The sequence below is a fragment of the Aptenodytes forsteri genome, unplaced genomic scaffold (assembly GCF_000699145.1).
Source record: "Aptenodytes forsteri isolate BGI_AS27 unplaced genomic scaffold, ASM69914v1 Scaffold289, whole genome shotgun sequence".
Taxonomy (NCBI): Eukaryota; Metazoa; Chordata; class Aves; order Sphenisciformes; family Spheniscidae; genus Aptenodytes; species Aptenodytes forsteri.
Window position 1 is genome coordinate 635,280 of NW_008795025.1, and position 22,481 is coordinate 657,760.

General features: G+C 42.3%; 1 protein-coding gene across 1 annotated transcript in view; it reads left to right on the plus strand.

The window, feature by feature from the left end:
* FAM129A (family with sequence similarity 129 member A) overlaps nt 1-22,481 on the plus strand; it is a 66,422-nt gene that overhangs the window by 17,388 nt on the left and 26,553 nt on the right. Inside the window, exons 3-6 of the mRNA XM_019471138.1 lie at nt 9,836-9,966; nt 11,408-11,539; nt 12,233-12,347; nt 13,871-14,038. Coding sequence (XP_019326683.1) covers nt 9,836-9,966; nt 11,408-11,539; nt 12,233-12,347; nt 13,871-14,038 — 546 coding nt within the window. The remainder of the gene's footprint in view (nt 1-9,835; nt 9,967-11,407; nt 11,540-12,232; nt 12,348-13,870; nt 14,039-22,481) is intronic.

Sequence of the window (22,481 nt, forward strand, 5' to 3'; positions counted from 1 at the left end):
AAATTTCCTTGCATTCGTCTTGCAGTACTATAGCATGAAATTAATAAGAACCTGAAGCAAATGACTAAAAATGCACTACAAATGAAATATTTTCCCATTTTTGTTGTCCAAGCTTAATGTAAAGTAGGAGGTGCAGTAAAAAAATTCCTTGGGATGTGAACTGCATTTTACATATTCTTCTTCCTGTAATACAAAGTTTTATTAGAAGCTTAATTATATATATTTTTTAATTTGTTTGTCCTTTTTAAAAAAGGGGGAAGAGCAGTAAAATTGGTTCTTGGTTTTCACAAGGAGTTGTCTCTTTATCCCTATGAAGACCTATGTTGTCAGCTACATCTAACAGGGATAAATACTTCTGTCTCCTTTGCTATGTGAAATACACATCTGTTATTTTTCCCTCTCTGCTTAATAAAGTTTGCAGCACAAGTGTCACTGTGGTTTTGACTTAAAAGAACTTCCTGGGATGCTGTAGCAGAGATCCAATTTTAATAATACATATTTACCAAGATAGCAACGTGTCAAAAGACCACAGGAGGAGGTTGCCTGAGGGATTGCAAGAGCAAAAGGCTTTTGCAAGCTCATAAGCTGGAAATGGGAAGGAGACCGTCTCCGAGACTGCTCCTCTAAAGCACCCTTCCCAGGGAGAAGATGCGTGCATTCCTTGCAGTCCCCTTCCAAACGTCCTTCCACAGCTGCTGCCCTGCAGAGGACCAAGGCAAGGTGGTGTTGGCGCAAGCTGAAAAAAGAGATTAAATTGGAACATGGTCCCAACTGGCATACCGGTGACTTGTGTATGGCCTTGGGCTATAGATCAGTGCTTCAAAAATCTGACTGGTGCTAGTTGTTTGGGTTAAAATATGTGTATTTACCCAGTTGGTCTTTTGGGGTTTAAAATGGCAAGGAGGAGCTCTGAGGCTGAAATGATTTCCTGTGATAAAATTAAGAGACGTGGCGGTGGTGGTGGAAAGCCATTAAAATAAATGCCTGTACTTTGAGGCCTCTGTTTTATTTATTTCAGAGATCAATCTTGTTTTTAACCTTTTTGTGCACATAGGCTAGCTGAAATATTGTCCTTTGCAATTCATGACTTTTACTCATTTTCCATGTATATGGGAGCCAAAAAAGAACCAAATGCCTTACGATTTGGTGAGAAAAATTGCAAGGAAAGGGGACCTGACGGTACCCTTATTCTCATTTTCTTACCCACACATAGCCCTTTTCCATTTTGTGGGGTTTGTGTGTTTGTTGAAGAGAAATGGAATAAAATATTACCATGGGATAACGACCTTCTGCTACAGTGCTTAAAAAGTGAGGCCTTCAGGGGAAACCTGGTACTCTTGAGAAGTCTGTTTGGGTTGACTTACACTAAACTGGTGGTGAAACGAGTTACAATGTAAAGGGAATAAAGGGAACTTTAAGACTAACGTAAGGTAACCTCAGCATAAATAAGGCTTTGCATGGAAAGACGTGTGTGTGTACTCATACTGATGTCCAGTGTCATATACGCCTTTGAGTAATTCTGTAATAGACCTGTCTAGTATGGCATAATTTTGGCAAAATAATTCAGAAAAAAGAAATGAGTAAAAATATCTCCTGGATCTTTATGAACACACTCCAGGCATTGCACAGAATTAATCTTGTGCAGGGGTGTGTGTCTGTATAAATATCCATATATTCGGAAAATCCGTCAGTGAGTATTTTGTGAAGATGGTTATTTCTGTTATCTGTATCTCTGACATGAGAATGGTTTTCGTTATTTCGACTTGCGGCTGGTCGGGCAGTGAAGTAACTGGCTGCAACGCCTGTCACCTGAAAGGGAGGGAAGAGAGAATACATCATCCTGATTTAAAGAGTGATGTGGCATTGGCTTACATTTTTGGAAAGCTGTTTAAGTGTTCCTAAGAAACATTCTTGTATGACCCACCATGATGTGTAACGTGATGCTGAGATGCAGACTGGAGAAAGCTGCTCAAGACATGCTTGGTGTCCATTCCCCCATTAGTGGTTCAGCCTGTGGCTTGTGGAGTTGAAAAAAACCCCCAAACTTGAAAACCATTGACCTTCACCAAATCAACTTAATACAGAGCATAGTTTAGCTTCTTGTGGCCCCCAGGAACTAGATTGGGTTCATTTGTTTTATTAAATCCCTAGTTCTTCTGGTGCTGTGAAATAAGCTTATAAATAAAGGATTGTCAGACCTTATTCTTGTTGAATTTGACTGTGAGTAATTGTTTCTAGACAGGGCCTTGCTGCTTCTAACCCCATTACCTATAAAGGATAAATTTCAGCAGCCTTAAGGATAAGCCTATCTGACACAATGTTAATCAAACCCTTGGCTTGCGTTGGGCTTGTTTCTGCTTGATTAACCACAAGCCTTTATGTAATTCATGAGTATTTTTTTTTTAATCTGACAGAAGTGCAAAGGCAACTCGTGAAATCTTGTTTCTCCTCTAAATAATGACTCGGCAGTGGGAGCGTTGCAGAGCTGCCGGCTGGTGAGCCCCGCTGTTCAATACCGGAGTGCCTGATCTCACCGGTTGTCATTCAGCTGTTTTAAGGTTAAAATTCAAATCCTTCCCATTGTTTTCCCCATCCCCTGCCCCAGCCCTACTGCTAATGGTTTCCTGATGTTTACTGCTTCTCCCCTCTGCAATGCTGGTGGAGCTGCTTGTGCAGGACCCGTCTCTGGTTGGAGAGGCTGTCCATCCATTTCCCCCAGCACGAGAGGTGACACATGTATGGGAGAAGGTATGAAGAAGCTGGAGGGAGTGGTGTCCCAGGGCTGGCATGTGTCTGTGAAGTGCACATGCTGAAGGAGTAGATGTATGCGATAGAGGCTACTTCTCCATTTCAAGTGGGCACGAGATGTGTGCCACTCCAGCTTGTTGCTTTGCAATCGTGGATTGATGCTAAAATACGTTTCCCTGGGCATTTTCATCGTAACAGCAGCTGGTCTCAAATAAAATATCCTGGCAACATGTCGTGCAGTCGGAGGGAATTGCGTGCTTCTTGTGAAGGGCGTAGCATGGAAATAACGTGATTGCAATTGAGATACCCTCCAGAGAGTTTCAAGTTAGAGCAGATGCTTGTGCAGGCATGGAAGGTGCGCTGTTAGGATAATGATGGTTAACTGTAGATGAAAGGTGTGATAGTCCTGTCTCTGCATTTCCTGAGAAGAATTTTCTTGATCCTGGTCTGGGAGGGAAGGGGAAAGGGGAAAGGAAACCTGCATGAGTCTCTGAGTTTGACCCAAGAGACGGGCTGTGTTTAAGCAGGATTAGTGCTCTGTATTTTGCTCTGTGTTTTTTAATAATGAGGCAGTATTCAGAATTAATTTAAAATAGCAGCATCCATAGTTAAATCACAAGCTACTCTTAAGAAAACAAGCCTTCTTTTTAGAGTGTATGAGGTCTGTGTCACTCAGGTCTGTCTACTCCCTCTGAAATACGAGATGCTCATAAAGTTGGCCGAGAAGAACATTATAGATATATAAACCTATTGAAATATATGGGATAATTGTGCAGCTCAGTATAAAATTTAGCCTCATTTAGCGGAGCACTTGAGGAAGAGCTAAGTACTTGAGTAAAATTGTAGAAAGGGAGGTATGCAAGGCTGGAACAGAGCCTGTTATTTTTGGCTCCTTCTTTGCCGTGGATCAAGTTTACATGAACTTACAAACGTGTTTGTTTAGCGTGCCCTGAGAGAGAAGCTTTGCTTCTGGTGGAGCACAAATTTCACACCCACAGTCTCAGCTAGCAAACTTGCTAAGAAATCTGATTTTTTCACAAGACAGCATCGACTTTCCCACTCATCCTATAGAGAAGATGGGCTAAGCACCCAAGAAGTACTTACATGCTGAGATTTAAGAAGAGGAGGATCTGAGGTGTGGTGGATATTATTGTCTCCCATGGATGGAGTTTTGGGTGACTAACTGGAATTTTACCAGTGCGATTCCGTCTCTGCATTGCAGATGGATAATTTGGGCGTGTGTGCACCCCAGTGTAATTACAGCATTATAAGTTTTTAATGAGAGTAGTCTCCATTAATACAAAACAAGGCTGAGAGTAAATAATCGGTTTCAATATTTTATCAGGTGCAAACCATGCTTTTCAGTGTGTCTGCATGGGGAAAAGGGGCGGCTCCACTGGAGAGCTTCTTGGTTTGGCTGAGCGAGTGCAAACAAACCTGTGGAGACATGATTCAGCCAAATCAGAACATGGGATTTGTGTCTGTCATCCCTTTTTTTCATAACAGATACTAAGTCATACATAAGTCACACGAATAACTGAAATACTGTTTCTATAAATAAAGATCAAACTGAGCTATGCTTTCAACAACAAAGAGAGTATTTTATATTGCCTCCCCATACCTGTAGGATAAAGCCTGGGAGCACTTGGATTTAAACAGTTTCTGGGCAGTACCATAAGTACCGCACAAGAAAGAAAACTGTAGGAAAGAGAGAATTACTGGTAATTTCCGCTGCACCATTACGTGTCCCATAGCACTGGGAGGTGGTGGGCACTGTTAGAGAGGATATGCCAAAGAGAATTGCTTTTACAGGTTTTCTGGTTACCAGATGCATTTAATAAAAGATAATGAAGTTTGAAATGAACGGGTGAATTCAGGAAGAACAGCTTTTATGCACTATATTGCAGCAGAAGCAGCAGAGGCCGCTTCTTTCTCTTCATGGCGAGCATCCAGCCCATTTCAGAGCTGCCAATACTGAAATCCAGCTTTGCCGATTCACAGGGCTCAAGTAGAGCATCTACAATTTTAGATGTTTATCTCAATCACAGGTTGTGTTTATCTTGGACTTGGGATGAAAGTCAACCCATGAGCTGAACACTGAAATTATTTTGTTCACTCATCTTGCTGCTACTCTGATGGGCTATGAGAATAAGATTATATATCTAGATAGACGGATGGATGGACAGATGGATAGTAGTAATTTTAAAGCTCGGTACTGAACTTGCTGAGTAACGTTAAGGCACGCAGTAGGTATAGTTTAAAAGTATGTCCCTGGTTGTGGGTTGTACTCCTGGCTGGTGAAGCACCATGTGGGTATGATCAGCTGGTCTTTTTCTATTGACTTCTGACGGCTTTGCTTGTGGCCTTGTGGAAGAAATACAAAGTCATTCGTTCCTGTTCTGTCTCAATACTTCACACTTGTTTGAAGTGCTGGGTGTACTGGCATTCAGCATGCACAATGCTTATTGTTTCTTTTAGGTTTTATTTTGTCTAGGGTTTGCTTTGATACAGGAAATCATCTACTTTTTTTGCAGTTCATGTCCCTCAGAGCACAAAGTATATTTTCCAAAGGGCTTAAATGGTTTAAGAAGATAAATCCCCCAGACCTTCAAAGAGATTTGTATCGTGATCGTGGTGTTTTTTGAAAACCCCATTCAAAAGCTGCTGAGTGCAAGCTATTGTGCTATGAAGAGGAAGGGTCATGGTCATCTTGCTACCCTTGGAGGGGTCATCTTGTTACCAAACACTAATATTTAAGTGGAATAACTGCTTTTATGGCAAGTCCTTACCTCTTTCTCTTTCTAACTTCCAAATGGCTGAAGTGTGGTGAGTGTGAGTGACGCCTCTCTTGTATGCCAGCCGAGAAGTTATTGTTTTTTGACCTTTCTGACCTTTTCTTCTGAATTTTCCTGGCCTGCATCCATACTTGGTAACACATTGTTGAGAGCGGAGGAGCATGGCAGGGTGAGCTAGCCAGGCTGTGCATGGCCGTCCAACCAGGCTGAAAGCCAGCTAGACCAGCAGAAATTTGTGGGAGAACTTGCCAAAGACTGCCCTTATTTTTTAACGTTGGATGTCAGTTTATTTCAATAAAAGCAGTGAATCCCAAAATAAAAAGTCGGGTATTTGAGAACATGCTGTGGGTCTGATGACTTGGAGTTACTTACAAGTGTCCAGCACGGGTGGTGCACAGTTAAAAAGGTCAGAGGCAGTGGACAAGCAGGAAGAAACAAGTTGGGGGGGGATTCCAGATTTCCAGTGGGGCAACTGGCAGATGTTTCTTGTTTCTCAGTGCAATGACATTTGGTTTTAGTCATAAAAGACGTATCATAACTTGATGCTAAACTTTTGTGATCAAGCGCAAGGGTGGTTTTGCATAAGAGGAGATGCATCGTGAAGCATTTGGAAAGTTTATTCTTTAGCAGGATCTAAACCCTCAACAAAGGGGGAACATCTGTGTGTGCAGACCCTTGCCACCTTAATTTGACAGAAATCCTTCCACCTCCATCACTGTCATCTTTTGCTGTTGGTAATTTCGGTTGCATGCAGGCTGCTACTGGAGATGATCACATTTTGTCTTCTCCTAGGGTAAACATCAATCTAGCTGCTGGGCTTCAGATCACATTTATCATCTGGGCTGGAGCTGTGCCTTTGCCAGACCAGCCGAGTGGGAAAGTGGGCCTTGCTCCATATAAACAGCTCTGACTAAGCAAGCCACACTAAATTTGGAAAAGAATTAGGGGAACTCATTTTTCAACTGCCCTGGAGTATTTTATCTCCGGTTGCCCCATGTTATCATTTCGTGGGAAGAGTTTCTATTACTCATGACTGTTTCCATCATGTTTGTTTTCAGATAGCATATTTTTATCTTCTGTAAACCGAAAGAGTTTAAAGATCCATTGGCGAACAATGGATCAAGGGTCTGTCCACTTCTCTTCCCACCCGCAGGTAGCATTGCAATTCCTGTTGAGCTGAGTGGTGCAAGGCCAGGTTCTCGTGTAGTGCCACTCACAACTTCTTAAAAAACCTTTTTCTTCTAATTTTAAGAGGGGGTAGTATTTTTAGTACAGAGATCTTTTGCAGCAAGTAGTATGAAGACTGGAATAAACAGTCTGAAACATTTGCTCCTCAATTCATGTTTTGTAAACATGAATGTTGATTGTAAATATATTCTGCATATAGAAATCACATTGATGTTATATTTCTCACTTATATATATTACGAATTGCATAGTTCCTTTCTTTTTGGTCATCATACTTTAAGCTGATCTAAGAAAAGTTGACACTGAAGAATCACACTCCCGAGCCGATTTAGCCATAATTGAAAGACTTTGCCAAAATTGCAGGTATTTCCTGCGATTGTTGGGGGTTTTTTCCCAACACCAGAATTTTGTTCTTTGTCCCACTTCCTCTACAAATTTTTACTGCAGGATGCAGGCAGTAGTCAAGTGAGGTCCAGTGTCCCGGAGCCCTCTGTAACAGATTAAGAGGCCGCTGCAAGCTGGAAAAGAAAAAAACGCAGTGGAAAATAGGGGCAAACCCTGGCAGTGGCCTGAGCAGGAAACTCCACCGGGGCTGGGGCCAACAACATCCTACTGCTGGCTGGGACCAGAAGAAAAAAAAAAATGCTATAAAGAAGGCTTTGGGAAGCTTTGTCCTTATTTGGAGAATAAGTTTATGCCTCTGCCCAAAGCAGGCTAGTTTTTAAAAGGCTGTCAGATGGACAGGGATCTTCTGCTTCGGCAGCACCGGTATCCTGCTATTATATGCAAGGACATCCTATAATCGATAGGTCTCAGTAAAAATCTGGTCTCTTCAAACTGGAGGATTGGAGTCCAGATTGTCACTGGTGCAGTCCCACAAGTAAATTGGTGAAAAACGTATGTACCTGAAAACTTAACCCGACCTCCTGACATCCCTCCAGCTTTGTGTAATGACTCTGCAAACGCGTCAGTCAGCCAAGCCGTCTCCTCCATGCACCCGGGCAGGGCTCGAAGGGGCGGCAGGTTTGTAACTCAGTGGTGGTGTGGGATTGGAAAGGGGCAGAAGTGGGGCAGGTGGGACTTTCAGTTTAATTGAAGGCAGCGATCCCGTTGATGCTTAAGAAGGAGAGCTGGTTACACGGGAGTAGCTGGAATGAAAGGTCATGCCAATATTGTCGCTAGACTTGAGAGATGCGTCAAATTCTGTGCATCAAACTGAAAATAAAATTGCAGAAGCAGAGGAGCTGATGTATAGCTTTTTCTTTTGTGTGCACGCCCACGTAACTACAGCGATGTAATTATCAGGAGGTTGTAGAGTAATTAAATACTGCAGCTATCTGAATTGATGAAATTACCTCTAACAGCCTGGTAATGTCCCATCTTAGGAGCAAATCAGAGCTGGACCTGAAATAAGCACCTTACAAAATCTTTTGCCATTGCCCATCTCTGCGAACTCCTTTGTAAACTAGTATTTTTCCATGGCAGCCTCAGCCACACATATTTGGGTTTTTTAAATGGAAATAAGGTAGCCAGTAGTAGTAAATCTTGGACCATAACATCTTCTACACCAGAGTATCCCATGTGTTTTCTCCTGTGAAATCCCATGTACTTACTCTCATAATGATCCACGGCTTTTCTCTTTCTTTAACCATATTTAAAAGTATTTAAGATGAAAAAAGGCACTAATATTCTGGGAACTGTGCTGACATTTAAACCCCCATTTTTTGGTGAGCAATGGCAATAAAATCAGTAGTAATCCAGGAAGTTTTTCATGGTTACTTTAGAAGGACTATGCTTATATGCTTGAAACAGCAAATCTGTTGAGACCTGTCTCTGATTTCATCATAGCTGCTGCAGACTTGCAGCCCGTTATATAAAATAAAGAAACATCATGAAAACTCGCAGTGAATCCCTTTTGGTGGTAGTGCTGGTGGGTGGCTGGGAGGAGTTTGTCAATCGGGGAGCATCATCATAGGATTCAGGTGGTTCAGCTTTTCCTGGACTTCCACAGTGTTTCTTGCTGGTTCCCCTGTTTGGCCCTTCAGGAGTGACGAACGCCAGTCCAGGTTTAGGAGACCATGTGTATAAAGGCTTCAAGAAATCTCAGTTTGGGACCTACCATTTTTTTGTCTTCCACAGAAAATTTGATTTTTTTTTCCCCCAAGCAGAACAAAATAAAATTTTGAAAGCATCAGAATTGCTTTAGATGTGAAATTATGTTTCTCTGTTGTATGCTCAGAAAAAACCCTTTGTCTGGGGGTTTAATGGGGCTCCTTAATACAAGGAAAAAAGGGATCTCTCCAGTATCCAGGATGGTCTGGATGCTGTCTAGATCATAGTCCAGGTTTTGGTTTTTGCATTGCCGTAGACTCTTTGAGTCACATACATGCACATGGCTTTAACTTTTAGCGGCACTTCCCTGTCTGTAAAGCATTATTATTTCTTTGATAGGGTTAATGAGTTAATTACTTGTAAATTGCTTTAAGATTCCCAGAAATGAGACTGTCACTGTGTTTATTGCTGTTATTGCTACTGATGAGGTCTTGATCATAGCAAGACAATACAAGATGAGTGTTTATTGCAGCATGACTATCTGTTTACATTAAAACAAAGAGACTGCAGTGCCCAAGCTTAGAAAACATCTTTTGTACGAGCTTTGAGTCAGCTTTAAAATCTGATTATGTGATAAAATTGGCTAATATGGCTAAACACTAGCCAGTATCACTTGTGTATATGTTTCTTTGGAAACCTTATCAGCTCTCGAACACTCACGGCTCTGTGGCAGTATCACCTAGGGAGAACCACATAGCGTCTTTTCTTAGAGAAATGGATTTGGGATATGTTTTGCCTGCTCTTAGAAGGAAAAACAATGTCCAAAACCCAGTGTTTTCTCTATATCGTTAATGCCCTGACAAATTCCCTCTGCGCTTGGTTATCACAGCAGCTGAATGCATCTCCAAGGGTTTCCTGATCTGCTGTACAGCAAGTGCCCTTTGGTACTCTTGGGCGGTATTTTGAGTCGCTGGTGATAACTGCTTCAGTTCTGCATTACAATTTCTGAGCTGATGTACATTAAATACAATTAAATCTCTATTTCTGCTTCAGGAAAAACAGAGGCCGTCATCAAAAACTTCAGCCCGCACTACAGGCGCCAGTACGCGGTGGCTTTCTGCAAGCATGTGCAGGATGAGCTGGAGCAGCACCGAGATTCCCAGTCCCAGTTCCTGAAAACCAAGGTAGGAGGGCACGTAAGCCCTTCCCCATCCTGAAGCTGCCATACAGCTCTGCTCTCCTGTGTGAAATAATTAATGCATTAACTATTTAAATCACACATTTAGTAGTCATAATGTATGAAAAACATGAGCTGGAAGTGTATCAGCTGCTGACTGGGCTTGGTTTTCTTGTTTTTCCCAGTGTTGAATGCCCTCAAGTAAAGTTAATAGGCGGTACAGATACTCAAAGCTTCTAAAAATCAAGCCCAAAGTATTTTTAAAGTTATTTAAATGTTTCTATATATACAAGCACAGTACAGAAGTGTTCTTTCAGCTGCTTATAGTGGATAGATGAATACATAATAAATGTGTATCATCTAGGACATTTTACGTGTATACTTTCTTATATATAACCCAAGTGTACACAATAGATTTGCAAGTGCAGATGTCAGATTTGGTTCGGTTAGGTTTTAGGTGGAAAAGTTGCATTTGGGTGCAGGTTTAAAGTTTATTTTTGAAAATTCATCTTTGTTTTGGTCGTGTTTGGTTGTCTCATTGTAACATGAGAAGAACCATGACACAAGTTTCTGGTACAAAGCATGCATTTCATCAAGGTAGAGTTGGATGCTTGGACAAAACTAGTTGCTTCCTGCTGATTGCAAGGTTTTGCAAGAATCTTGGGTCAGAGATCATACATTCAGGGCAGAAATTTATGTAGGAAACTTAATTAACCCTTTCAGCCATAGCTACAGGGTTCCATAAAGAAGATGGCAATAATCTCCCCTGTGAAGTGAGCTATGGAGAGCTGGTTTTTATTAGAGGAGGAGGGACAAAAAGAGAGACAAAAGTCTCTTTATTAGAGGAAAATGCATTGAACCAGCCTTCAATATTAAGAAGATACAAATCTAAATCTTTTGGCCATATTGGAAATCATGGGTTTCCAATGCTCTTGAATAGGGTAAAGCAGTGAGGTGGGATGTAAAAGGTGGGATGATAGAAGAGCCGTGTCTTTCAGAAAGATACGTATCAGTTACAAGAGCAAAAAAAAGTTACAGGTGCAAAAGCATTACAAAGAAATGGGAAATAATTTACTATTTTATAATAAAACTCTTTGCTGCATTAATGAAATGTTTTAATTGAAGTTATGTAGTGGAAAATGGGAGATAATGAACTACAAATCATCTTGCATTCAGCATGCCAATCGAAAGGTAAATAAGAATGTCTCTGTCTCAGAAATCTGGAAGTATTTTTGGAAGGCAGAGCTCCTCGGCTGCCTCCTCACCTCAGGCTACAAGAATTTGATTGCACGTGTAGTATCTGCCCGAATCAGAGAGATGTTTATGACTCCAAATTGCGTTTGAAGACTCAAAAGCCCTCGTAGCAGTCTTACGGAAATGTAGAAATAAAAGCTTCAAAATGGTCAGTAATCCACAGTCATTTCAAATCTAGAAAATTGTCTTTGTAGCCGCCAGTGGAAGCTGGGACTGTCTTATACGAGGCAGAGCTGCTGCATTTTGCTGAGGATCTGAAGAAGTGGAAGGACAGATATGTCGTTATCAAAAACGACTACACTGTGGATTGCTTTGAGACTAAAGAGGTAAATGCTTCTTCCTTTTATGTTCTTCTACTCTCCCAAAGAAACTGGTATCAAGTGAATTGGCTGCTGCTGCCACCTTTCTTTTGGCAATACTAGATGAAACGTTGTCCTCAGTGAGGCAGCTCCAGCCTTGCGGAGATGGCTGGAAGCTCCACGGGGATGGCTGAGGGTAAACCAAGCACCTTGCGTTGGCCACACACGTTTGCAAGAATTAGCAAATCATTTTAACAGCGCTTTGAACCTTCCTTTGCATATCACAGAACGCTTCTTATCCATATGTCATTGTAATACGTCCCCGTGCTTCTGCAGTTGGGTTTTAAGTAGCAATTTTTGGGTGGCTTCAAGCTGACTACAGTGAAGCTTTTCATTTGGCAGCTGCTGTAGTCAAACTAGTCCTGGCTGACAAATCAAACAAATAGGGCTTAGAAGAAAATCCCATCCTTTTCCCCTCTCTTCTGTCCCTGGCTCTTCATCACGGCTCATAAGCACTGAGAGGATATTTTTTAATATGTTTTTTACATTTAACCATGTTTTAGATTGTCGTTTCCAGGGAATATATCCAAAATTCAGTCTGACAAAAAAAAATTCCCTTTGGGGAATATCCCCGGGCATTAGCTTTGTAAATGAGTTGTGTGCTTTATGTTTTCCCTCTCCTTAAATTGCTATTTGACTCCCTCTCTCTTGATTTTCCAGGCCTACCAGAAAGGAGCCAGCCCTAAATATCATGTTCTTCCTGCAGGAGGCAAAGTACTGACTTCAGAAGAAGATTACAATTTGCTGTCTGATAAACATTTTCCAGATCCTGTTGGTAAGCCCTGCTTGAAGCTGAACTGCCAAACCCCAGGCTCTGTTCCTTACGCAGACCTTTTCTGGGCAGGCTTTCAGGCTAGACTTTAAAATGGGGCAACAGGAGATGCATGCAGCCCTTTTTCTAAGTCAAAGCACAGCTCTAGAGTAGATGTACACAGAATATGCTATAAGCTAACGTTCAGAGAAATGCTGGCTCCCTTTTTTTTCCAGCGTGCTGGCACAAAGCCGCTGGAAGCATGCAGAAGCAGAGCAGGAACCACACCACCATTGTTCCTGGGCTTTGTTAATATTCCTGGTTTATTTGTTTCCATTTTTAGATGCCAGCTGCCTGTGTTGACTCACAGTTGATAATAAGTCCCACAGAGAGGGCAGGAAGGTTGCTGCTGCTGAATTTGTTGTTTCTGGGACAGGAACCGCTGTGGTCCTGCCTGCCCCCACCCCACTCCACAAAGATGGAGAAAATTTGGGCTTTAAGGGAGCAGATCTCACGTTGCAGAGTCAGATTTGGAAAATGGCATGCCACATAAGGAAAGGGATACGGGCAACATGTAGACAAGGATTTTTTTTTTAAGTCCTGTCTCATAATACTTAAAGTTATGACTGTTGAGACATGTCCCACTTACACCTCTTTCCCAAGGCATAGGGTGGTCAGAGGGTAGCATGGGGCAGTGGTGCCTGGAGGTGTCCTCCATGTGTCACCACAGCTCTGCAGGAGTTGGGGTTGAGCGATGTGGAGCAGCCCAAGGCCGCTTGCGGGCTTCCCATGGCTCTCCCTTCACAAAGAGTGGCTCAGTTAGTCTTTTATGGCCTTTCTCCCCTTCTGTGCGATGCTGAAGACCCTCCGAGATGAACCTCTTGTGGCTGGGCTCTCGGTGCGTGGCACTGAGACAACATTGGGTTTGGTCATCCGTAAATGGTGTTGTACAGCATCCCCTATGCACAGTGACTTGGGGCAGGTGGAAACTGGAGATACTTAATGCTTTCTTTGCTTCACCTTCAAGGGCTTGAAGTGACAGTTCACAAAGCCATCTTGCAGTTGTGTTTGGAAACCCTGGAGACAGGGAAACCGCTGCTGTTCCTACATGGTTTAATGCAGTTCATTTCTATATGGAAGACCATATGCTCCTATATGATGTCTATGTGGAAGAGACCATAGCTGCCCATTAACTTACTTGTTTGCTGTGAAAACCTTTTCCCTAGCAGTTATAATCCAATGAAATAGTTTATCTGAGATTTTACCAAAAATGTGTAGTTTATGGCCATCTTGAATACAAAACAAGAGGACATCAAGTTGCTATGGTATAATGTAGAGAGGTGGTTGGTCCCTGCTGAGTTTGCCCATCCCAGCTGTGTCCCCCTGCTCTCTATGCCCAATTGCTTGAATCAAGAAGGAGACTTGATTTTTTCATGTCTCATGCTTCCCTGCTAGCAAAGGTCTGTTCTCTCTGTCACAGCAGAGGAAAAGAGCCAAACTCCCCAAGAAATCTGCAGATTTCAAATGGAGATGTGTGTTTTGTGTAGGGTCAAGTGAGAAGGAGGTCGCTCAAGCCTTCGTTCAGCTGCCGAAGGAGTTCCCGGTTTACCTGTGGCAGCCCTTCGCCCGACACAGCTACTATTGCTTCCCAGAGCCAGAAGCTCAGAGGCAGTTCAGCGCCGTGCTGGGGGACTGTGTGAGACACTCAAACCACGGTGAGTGCAGAAAGGGCCTCTTCCTGTATGTCATTCACCCCGGTGAAGATTTAAATAGCTATTATAGTAAAAAAGCTGTAGAAAAATGCAAGTCACTTATGAAAGATGCTTTGCTTTCAGTGCCATGAGGAATGCATTAACATACCCCTTCTTCTTGCTTTGCTGGGAGCAAAGTTAGGTGGGATTTGAGCTACAGTGTAGTAAGCTTGGCTAGAAAACATGGGAACGGCCTTGAAAGTGGCATTCCCCTCTCTGTCAGCTCATCTAAATCCAGTACCATGATACAAAATCATACGAGATGTTTACTAAATATGGCATGGCAAACTCTCACCTGTGTTTGCAAGCTTGACAAATGCGTCATAGATATGGTAGACCGGGTTTATACAACGTGGAGGGAACGCAGTCTCTCAGTATATTTCTGTAATGTTATACATATATCACCAATGGTCAGACATTTGGTGTTTTCTGTGGGTGTTTAGATGGCAGCTCAAGACCCCAGCCACGGTTAAGCCTCGTAGGTGGGACATGAATGCTGTGTAAGACACGGTATTAATTGTTTGCACAAGGGTAAATTTTAAGTCTCACTTTCTGAGCATGTTAGACTAGAAAACTTTAAAAAAAACAAACTTGGGACTTGCTAGGATTATAAAGCCAACCTTGCTCCATGAAATTGGAAGAGCATTTATGAGTTGTGTCCTTGAGAAAAAGAAATGCTTTCCTATTTTTCAGATTACTTTTCTCTTTTTCCATCAAGCTGACCTGGTTCCCCCACTGGTGTCTAGGCTCTTCCATGCCTTTAGTGTCGCTTTCGAGTCCTATCTGTTCCTCCTGGCCTTGTGGGAGATGGGAACACTCAGGAACTTCTCCAGCAGTCTCAGCTACTTGGGCCTGAAGCTCATGCTTGTAGATAAACGAATTGAGATTGCAGCGTGTGAACAGTCACTTTTACTTACAGAAGTGGCTCCCAATGGTTTTTTTTTAGCTGTCACTTTTGTCTCCTGGCCATCAGCTTTACCCCATTACCCTCAGACAGCTGTCTCACACTGTCCTCCCTGGATCCTTCTCAACTGCCTTCTCTTTTCCCTTGTCTCCACTGCCAAAGGCATTCCTGGTCTCCTTTAGGACTCCATTTCCATGACAAAAACACCCATTACTGTATTTCTAGGCAGTTCCCTAAGATGCGCAGTTATTGGCGTGGTGCTCGGTGGTGGTTGGTGTCAGGTGCTTTCTTCACAGGACACGCAGGATTCTTGGTCCCGATGCTAGCCAGGTGGTGTACACTCCTGTGACACTCGGTGGTCCCCCTTTCCAGCTTGTTTCCCAGCTCATGCTGAAGGTGGCGAGATGCAGCGTGCCCTTTTAGCTCTGACAGCCTTGTACAAACCGGAGGAAGCAGCTCTGATGCAAATCTGTGTAAGTGTGGAGAGGCTGAGAGCTAAATCACCCTGGTAAGCAAATACCCAGTCACAGGGACTACAAAGACTATTTCATGGCTAGATTAACATAGGTTGGAGGCATCAATCTAGAAGGAGCACGCCTTCACTTGGCATTTCCAAATAGCTTAAGTCTCAATAAATATTCCCTATATAGCTGCCAGAGGAACCCGAATTCCCATAGCATGCCCAAGGGCAAAGCCTGCCTCTGATTTGCAGTTCTGATTAGCATGGTTTTAGCTGCGGCAGTCATACAGTATGAAAGCGCTCTGGACTTCGGAAAGCTCCTCACCGAGGTTTGGTAAGGAGATGGGGATACAATCAAGTTTTCCTGGCACTGTCAGTCCTCCATGACTTGAAGCGTGTTCATTAGGTTCGGGGTTTTTCATTTCTCTCTTCTGGAGCAAGTGTAACAGGCTTGACAAAGCTTTTGGCAGCCTTTTTTTTCTTAAAGTTCAGCACATCACTCTAGGGGCCAATTCTGAATTGGCAGAAGCTGGGACTAGATGACCTAATAGGTCTTTTCCATCTCCAATGCCTGCGAGTCTGTGTTTTATTATATTTCATATGGCTCAGCTATTGCTCATTTATGCATCTGTTCCAGGATTTATCCCTCTCAGCTTTTTCTGTGGTCAAGTTTTTATCTGACAGAAGATGCTTAGTGACACCAGAGTGCCTTCATCAAGGCCTGTCCTTTCTGTCACGTTATTTCTGCTCAACAGACTGATTGGTAGATAAAGACAGTCTGGATTAAGACCTGCTGTTACACCAGTAAAAATGAACAGGTTTTTACAGCTAGGGAAATGGGAGCCCATATTTTCTGGATTTCTTGGAGTTATACCATCTCCTAGAAACCTAGGTGCTGCAAGTGGAAAAATGATCACTGACGAGCACCCCAGTAACCTTAACTCTGCCCTTGGAGTGAACTTCTTCAGGGTTTTTTTTCAAAGACTTCACATTGATTTATATTCATTCTCACATGACTGAAAGATGTTACTTTATTAATACTTTTTAAAGCCTTATTTGCAAACAATTCTGCCTACAAAAAACAGGTATCTGAACAATCCAACAAAGTTATAGGCACGTGCAGCAATACTACAGGTAATAAGGCTCATGATATAAAAATTGGCTGTGTGTTCTTTTATGAAAAAAAATTGAAAAGGGAGAAGAAATGTGAAAAATCCTTCGTGTTTGATTGTGGAATATAATTTAGTGGGATAAGGAGCACCGGCCAAGGCAGCACTCACCCCACCCCTTCTAAAAAGTGCCAAGTTCACTTTTGCCAGGGCAGATTTGGCAAGGGCAGGAGAAACACAGATATAATGTCTGATCAGAAGTTGCCTTTCTGTCTTTTCTATAATCTACCACTTCTGGAAAGGAATATATTGCACTGGACTTTAGCCAAAAACTTGGAGGAGTTTTTGGTTAAAGTCTGTTTTCTCCCAGGAAGCAGAATTAAATACTGTCTCTTGCTGAACAGAAAACTGGAATGAATCAGCGTGTGGTCTTGCGATAGGAGCCGCCCTGGCATTCCTCTCTTTAGAGTCCTTCTGTTATAAATAACCAGTCCAGCCTGTGTTTCTGGGTTTTCTGGTCAGAACTCATGGTCAGGAGAATAATTACAAAAGCGTTCAGATTTAGTGATCACTGCTTGCAAATATGATTCAGATGTATGGATTGTGGGTTCTCCTCCTCCCCCCCCGATTTTCCTATTGTGTTTGTCCTTCCTTTAAACTAATTGATAAGGGTTTGCAGTTCGAGAGGACGATGATTTCCTTCATTATCAATAGAATATGTAGATGTTTTGCACCTTTCTTGAGTACAGTTCGGATAAAGCATATTTAAAACCTTTAAAATGAGCCTAAGCCAATCAGAACCTGACTGGTCATGGCTTTAAAAATATTCTAGCACAACCGGATGCATACACTGAGATTTTGTGAATTACCCTGACTCTGAAAGTTGATTGACTGATGAATCTGCGTACAGAAATCATCCCAGTTCAGTGATTGATCTGGGCAGCTCCTGCTTTGCACTTTGCAAGTTGGCTTTTGTGATGCCTCAGGGTTTGGGGAGGAGATCAAATGCTTTTTGGGTTTTAAGCTTTGAGGTCGTGTGATTAAGGGCTAATTAATGAAAACACAAGTGCCCAGGGAGCAGCAGAGGAACCCCAACAAGTGATGGGTGCAGAGGGGACCCCGACCTGGCTGCCCTGGTGCTCAGAGGAGGGGGCTCAACTCACGGTCCCACCATGAAACCCAGCCGGGTGGGTCACCGGTGGCTCTCCCCAACTGTCTCACAGTCTGCAGGGCTGTCGTTGCCTAAGCGGGTACGGGATTCATTACAGGATGGAGGGGAAGAGCATTTGGGGATTGTGTAAAGCATATTACGGGACGTTTTCCAGGAGACTCTGGGAATATGCAAGATTTATTATGGGATGTTTAGGGGAAGGACCAAAGGCAGGAAAAGGGAAGAATCAAAGTGGATTGGAGAGGAACAAGCATGGGATAACAGAGGGAAAAAGGGGATAAATGGGGTCAGCTGGGTGTAAACAGGAGGCTGGTCAGTATGCTTGTCCAGTCAAGCCCCACGCTTGATCACTACGGTCTGTCCTGTCTTCTTACTAAAGTCCACTTCTAACTATTTTCCAGGGTGAGGGTGCTCTCCGGTGTGTGTGTTGGGGTCCAAAGTGCCAGCAAGTAGAGAAGGAGCCACGGGGTCATGGGGACTCCACAGGTTTGAGGTGCCAGCACCTGGAGAGATGTGTGTGAGAGGTCCCAGTGCCAGCACTGGGAGAAGCGACCACAGAGCACAGGGGCCCATAGGCGCAGGGCCATCATCTGGTGAGACCAGAGTGCTTTCCTAACGAGCTTCTACCAGCTGTGCATGTACGTAGGCTTCACTCACTAGCAAACTTCAAGCTGGACCATCTGGCAAGTAGGAGAGGAGGTGTGGGAGCCAGTGACCAGAGATACCATAGGACTGGCACCAGTACTGGAGGGACCATAGGTCTGAACCAGCTACTGAAGAGACATGGGCGTCTGAGAGTTATTGCTGGGGGAAACATACATCTGGACCTGCTGTCAGTGGGGGCAGGTGGGGAAGGATGTAATGAGAGCTGCAGCTATTGGGCTACCAGATTTGGCCACTCTAACATAAGCCATACTTGCATTTGATTCCCTCTTCTGGCTGAGTTTGAGTCAAATATATTTCAAAATTGCTTTACACCATTCAGTGTATGACCCTTCTCCTGTGAAAATTAATGGCTGTGTAACTTTGCTCCCAGGAAAAAAAAGATGACTGTAAATTTGCATACTCAGTACAGAGGTGCTACTATCTAATCTTGGCTGTTATCCATCAAAAAGCTTCCTTCCTTCCAAACTGTTCATTCTTTACCAACAGCTTTGTAATTAAGGTGATCTTAGAGGTCTTTTCCAACCTCAATGATTCTATGATTCTATGATTCTATGACTTCAGTGGGCTGCATTAAAGAACATTGTGTGCAGCTCTGAAATGCCACGATACCTTTCTCATTGAATTTATTACCTAGGCACAGGGTATAAAACATTATAACAGGCATATTTGCTGATTTCCAAGCTTTTTGGCTTTGATCAATGAATATGATAAATGAAAGGGTGAGTTAAATTAGTTAAATGACATAAGTGTGCATATAGAAAGATAACGTTTAGGGGAGGTCTCTAAATATATAACATGGGTCAGCCAAAAAATGTTCTTTGCAGAAGAACAACAAGCCAACTGATACAGAAGAGTCAATAATAAAATATGGTGGTGTAGAGTAATATGACCCAGTGATGGCTCTTGACAAAGATAATTCCACATACAGAGAAGAACGTACGGTTCTCTGGGTACAGGGCTACACAACTACATTTTCAACGTTCGCTTTGCTAGTCTGTTCCTTATGCCGTAGGACATTTGCTGTATTTTCCCAGGGTGATTGTATAGCCTTCACTGTTTTAGTAAAACTGAAAAATAAATGTTTCAAATGACAAATGTGTCAAGAGAAAAGATAAGTGTTGTAAAAGATGCAGTTTCAAGGGTTACTGGAGAACTCTTGCTTTCTGATCTGATCTTAGCTGGGATGCGTTTACAGTGTACTAAATGTGGCCTTATTGGCTTTAGTAAATAATTAGTATTGTTGACCACATTAGAATTTTTTATATCTAAAGATCCTACATTACATCATTATGTAAAATGTATTACTATATTTGTTTCGGTTTTGATGATTCGTAATTAAGTCAGGAGAATAACAGCACATGACAAAAAATATATATCCTAATATCACTTTCGTATCAACTTCGCACCAGAAGGGGCAGAAAGAAGGAGAATTTTCTGCCCATAATATTGTTTTTTAACTTTCCCTCCCTAAGTTTTGACTTAATTGAGTTTTTCTGACCGTTTACTGTTACTTCCAGAGAGCCTGTTCTTCTTGAGCGTCTGTGGAGGTCAGACCTTCATCAGTGTAGGATTTTATGTAATACTTAGTTTTAAATACTTCTCAGATTTTTAAAGAAGCTGTGCTTGAGTTGAAGTGGAGTGTGGAAGAAAGTGGCTTCATTTGTTCCTCCAATTTCCTAAACCACTACTTCCAGTTTAGATGTGGGCTGTAGCATGCAATTCATTGGTTTGCCTTTACCTCCATGATCCCCCTCCACTTTCATCCACAGCTTGGACTTATTGTGGTTCCCTCTCCATCCCCATTTTCGTAGTGAAATGGTGAGAACTGCACACCTCAAGTTTTGGGGGAAATGTACTGCTGAAATGGCCACCTAACCCCCAATGGGGAAGTGCTGTCAGTCCCAGAATGTCAATAATGAAGAAAATGCTCAAAATATTCACAGTGCTCTAATATTTCCGTTCTCCAGTTTTTAATCCTTTACGTTTGTATGCCCTGAAAATCAGACTGAAGTTTCTTCCGAACGCTTATTTAATTTTTTGTTATTTTAGGAGGTTATCTCGTTTCCTGTATGAGGTTACCAGCTATTGTGTTTCACTTGGTATTTGTTGTTAAAAGTGAAGAAGCCCGACCACTTGGTGCTGGGATAGAGGGAAGTCTGCATGATGAGAAGGAAAATACAGCTAGCCCATTCTGGGAGACGCGGAGTTTCACTTCATGATTTTATTTTCTTTCATCTGGTTTGATTTCACATCCTTATCTTGATAATCACCTCATGACACAGGAAGCTAAGAGACTTTCAAAACCATATCCTGTCATCTCCAATTTAATCATAAATAACAAAAAATAATTTAGAGAAATAAATACATTAAAGAAGTACATTAGGCAAGAGAGAAATACAAAATGTACTTCTAAGCTCATGCAGGGTGTTCTGTCACAGCTTGGCTACATCAGGACAACTAGGATGGCTTCAGATTTTTTTTCTCCATCTCTGGCTTTTAGGGTTGCCATTAGCTGTGTCCACATTTCCTTTTTCAACTCTAAGTTTAGCTGGCAGGTGTTTTTCTCATCATTATTTCTAGCTTTCCTATGTTACATGTGTATAGTACAGGTAGGGCTTACCAACTCTTGGACTATAATTCAAAATAATTACTGAAGCGTTGATAAAGGTTGAGAAGATGACATTAAATACTTAAGCTGAAAGATATATATCCCTATATACAGAGATACAAAGATTTTTTAGCCTTCATGTTGCAGACAGGCTGGCATTTCTTCTCCGGAGAGGGCAGCTGAAGAAAAAGATATTCTTGTTGCCTTTTTCAGATTATGTGCGGAAGGACGAATTGAAGTAGAACTGAGGAGGAAATTGCTTCTTTTGATGTTAAAGAAAAATGTACTTCTGCACTGGGATGAAAGCAAGACCTTTCTGAAGGTTTGCCTGATAATTTGGGGGTGGGAAAAGGTACGAATGAAGACAGAGTATTCAGCCCATCGCCTGCCTGACTCAAACCTGGGACTTGTGTCTTGGCTTCTCTCACTGCAGCTGCTGCACTTTGATTCATTAAATCACTTTATGGTTAATAAGATCAGATCTCCTGCACGCCACATGAGTGGCTGAGACCATGGCTGGTCTTTCACCAGGCAGATGTCTGAGGTCCAAATGGACTTTTCAAAACTGGTGTGCAAACCTCCATAGAAATATTAATTCTATCGTAACATTCAAAACCATTTTGCTATAAAACTCTTTGACAAGGCCTGTGGGATGCTACAAAACCCATGAAACATTTTGGGACACAATTTAGGCTTTTTTTGTATAATTTAGAATATTTTGCTTAAAATAAGACTATTTTTCCTCTTTCTGGGATGTTTTTGTTCTGCAACATCATTGCCTTCATTCAGCATGGCTTTTGCTTTTCCAGTAAGCCTGCTTGCCTATACTGTAGTTAGGATTTTCAGTTGTAGGAGATATATTCATTCTGAAACACCAAGATGATTAATGTGCTAAAATCCTAATTGCGATTACGGTCTTCCTACCTCTGTCACCTCCACGCCTTGGGCTGATTCTCCTTTTGTAATATATTACCAAGCGTGGGGTGGTGCAAAAGAGCCACTGCCTTATGCCCACCACCTGAGCCTATTTTAGGAGCAGTGAAGATACCCATTTGTGTGAGTGTCAGATTGTGTTTGGGCTCCAGCTTCAAAGTTCAGCAGCAGAAAAATTCTCACCTGCACCAGGAACACGGTAGCTGTTTTGGAAAATGCTTGGAGATTGTTGAAGATGAGCGATATTGTGATTCTTTGTGTGTGTTTATACGGTGCACTCATGTTTTAGACTATGAAACATGAAGCTGCTGGTCCCAACAGAGGGAGGTACCTTGTAATCTGTCTTGTGCTGCTTTGAACAGCTTTAATACAGGCACCGCATGCTGCAAAGCAAATAGTTAAACCCACTGAATGTCGGTTTGATGGTCTCGGAGGGAACTTGCGCTGCAAAACTTGATTTGCTATAAATACAGTGTATTATTGCAGGGTTGTATCCTGTTTGGAAATGACCTCATCTAGCTTCTGTTAGTGGTTAGCAGCTTTATACCACATGATC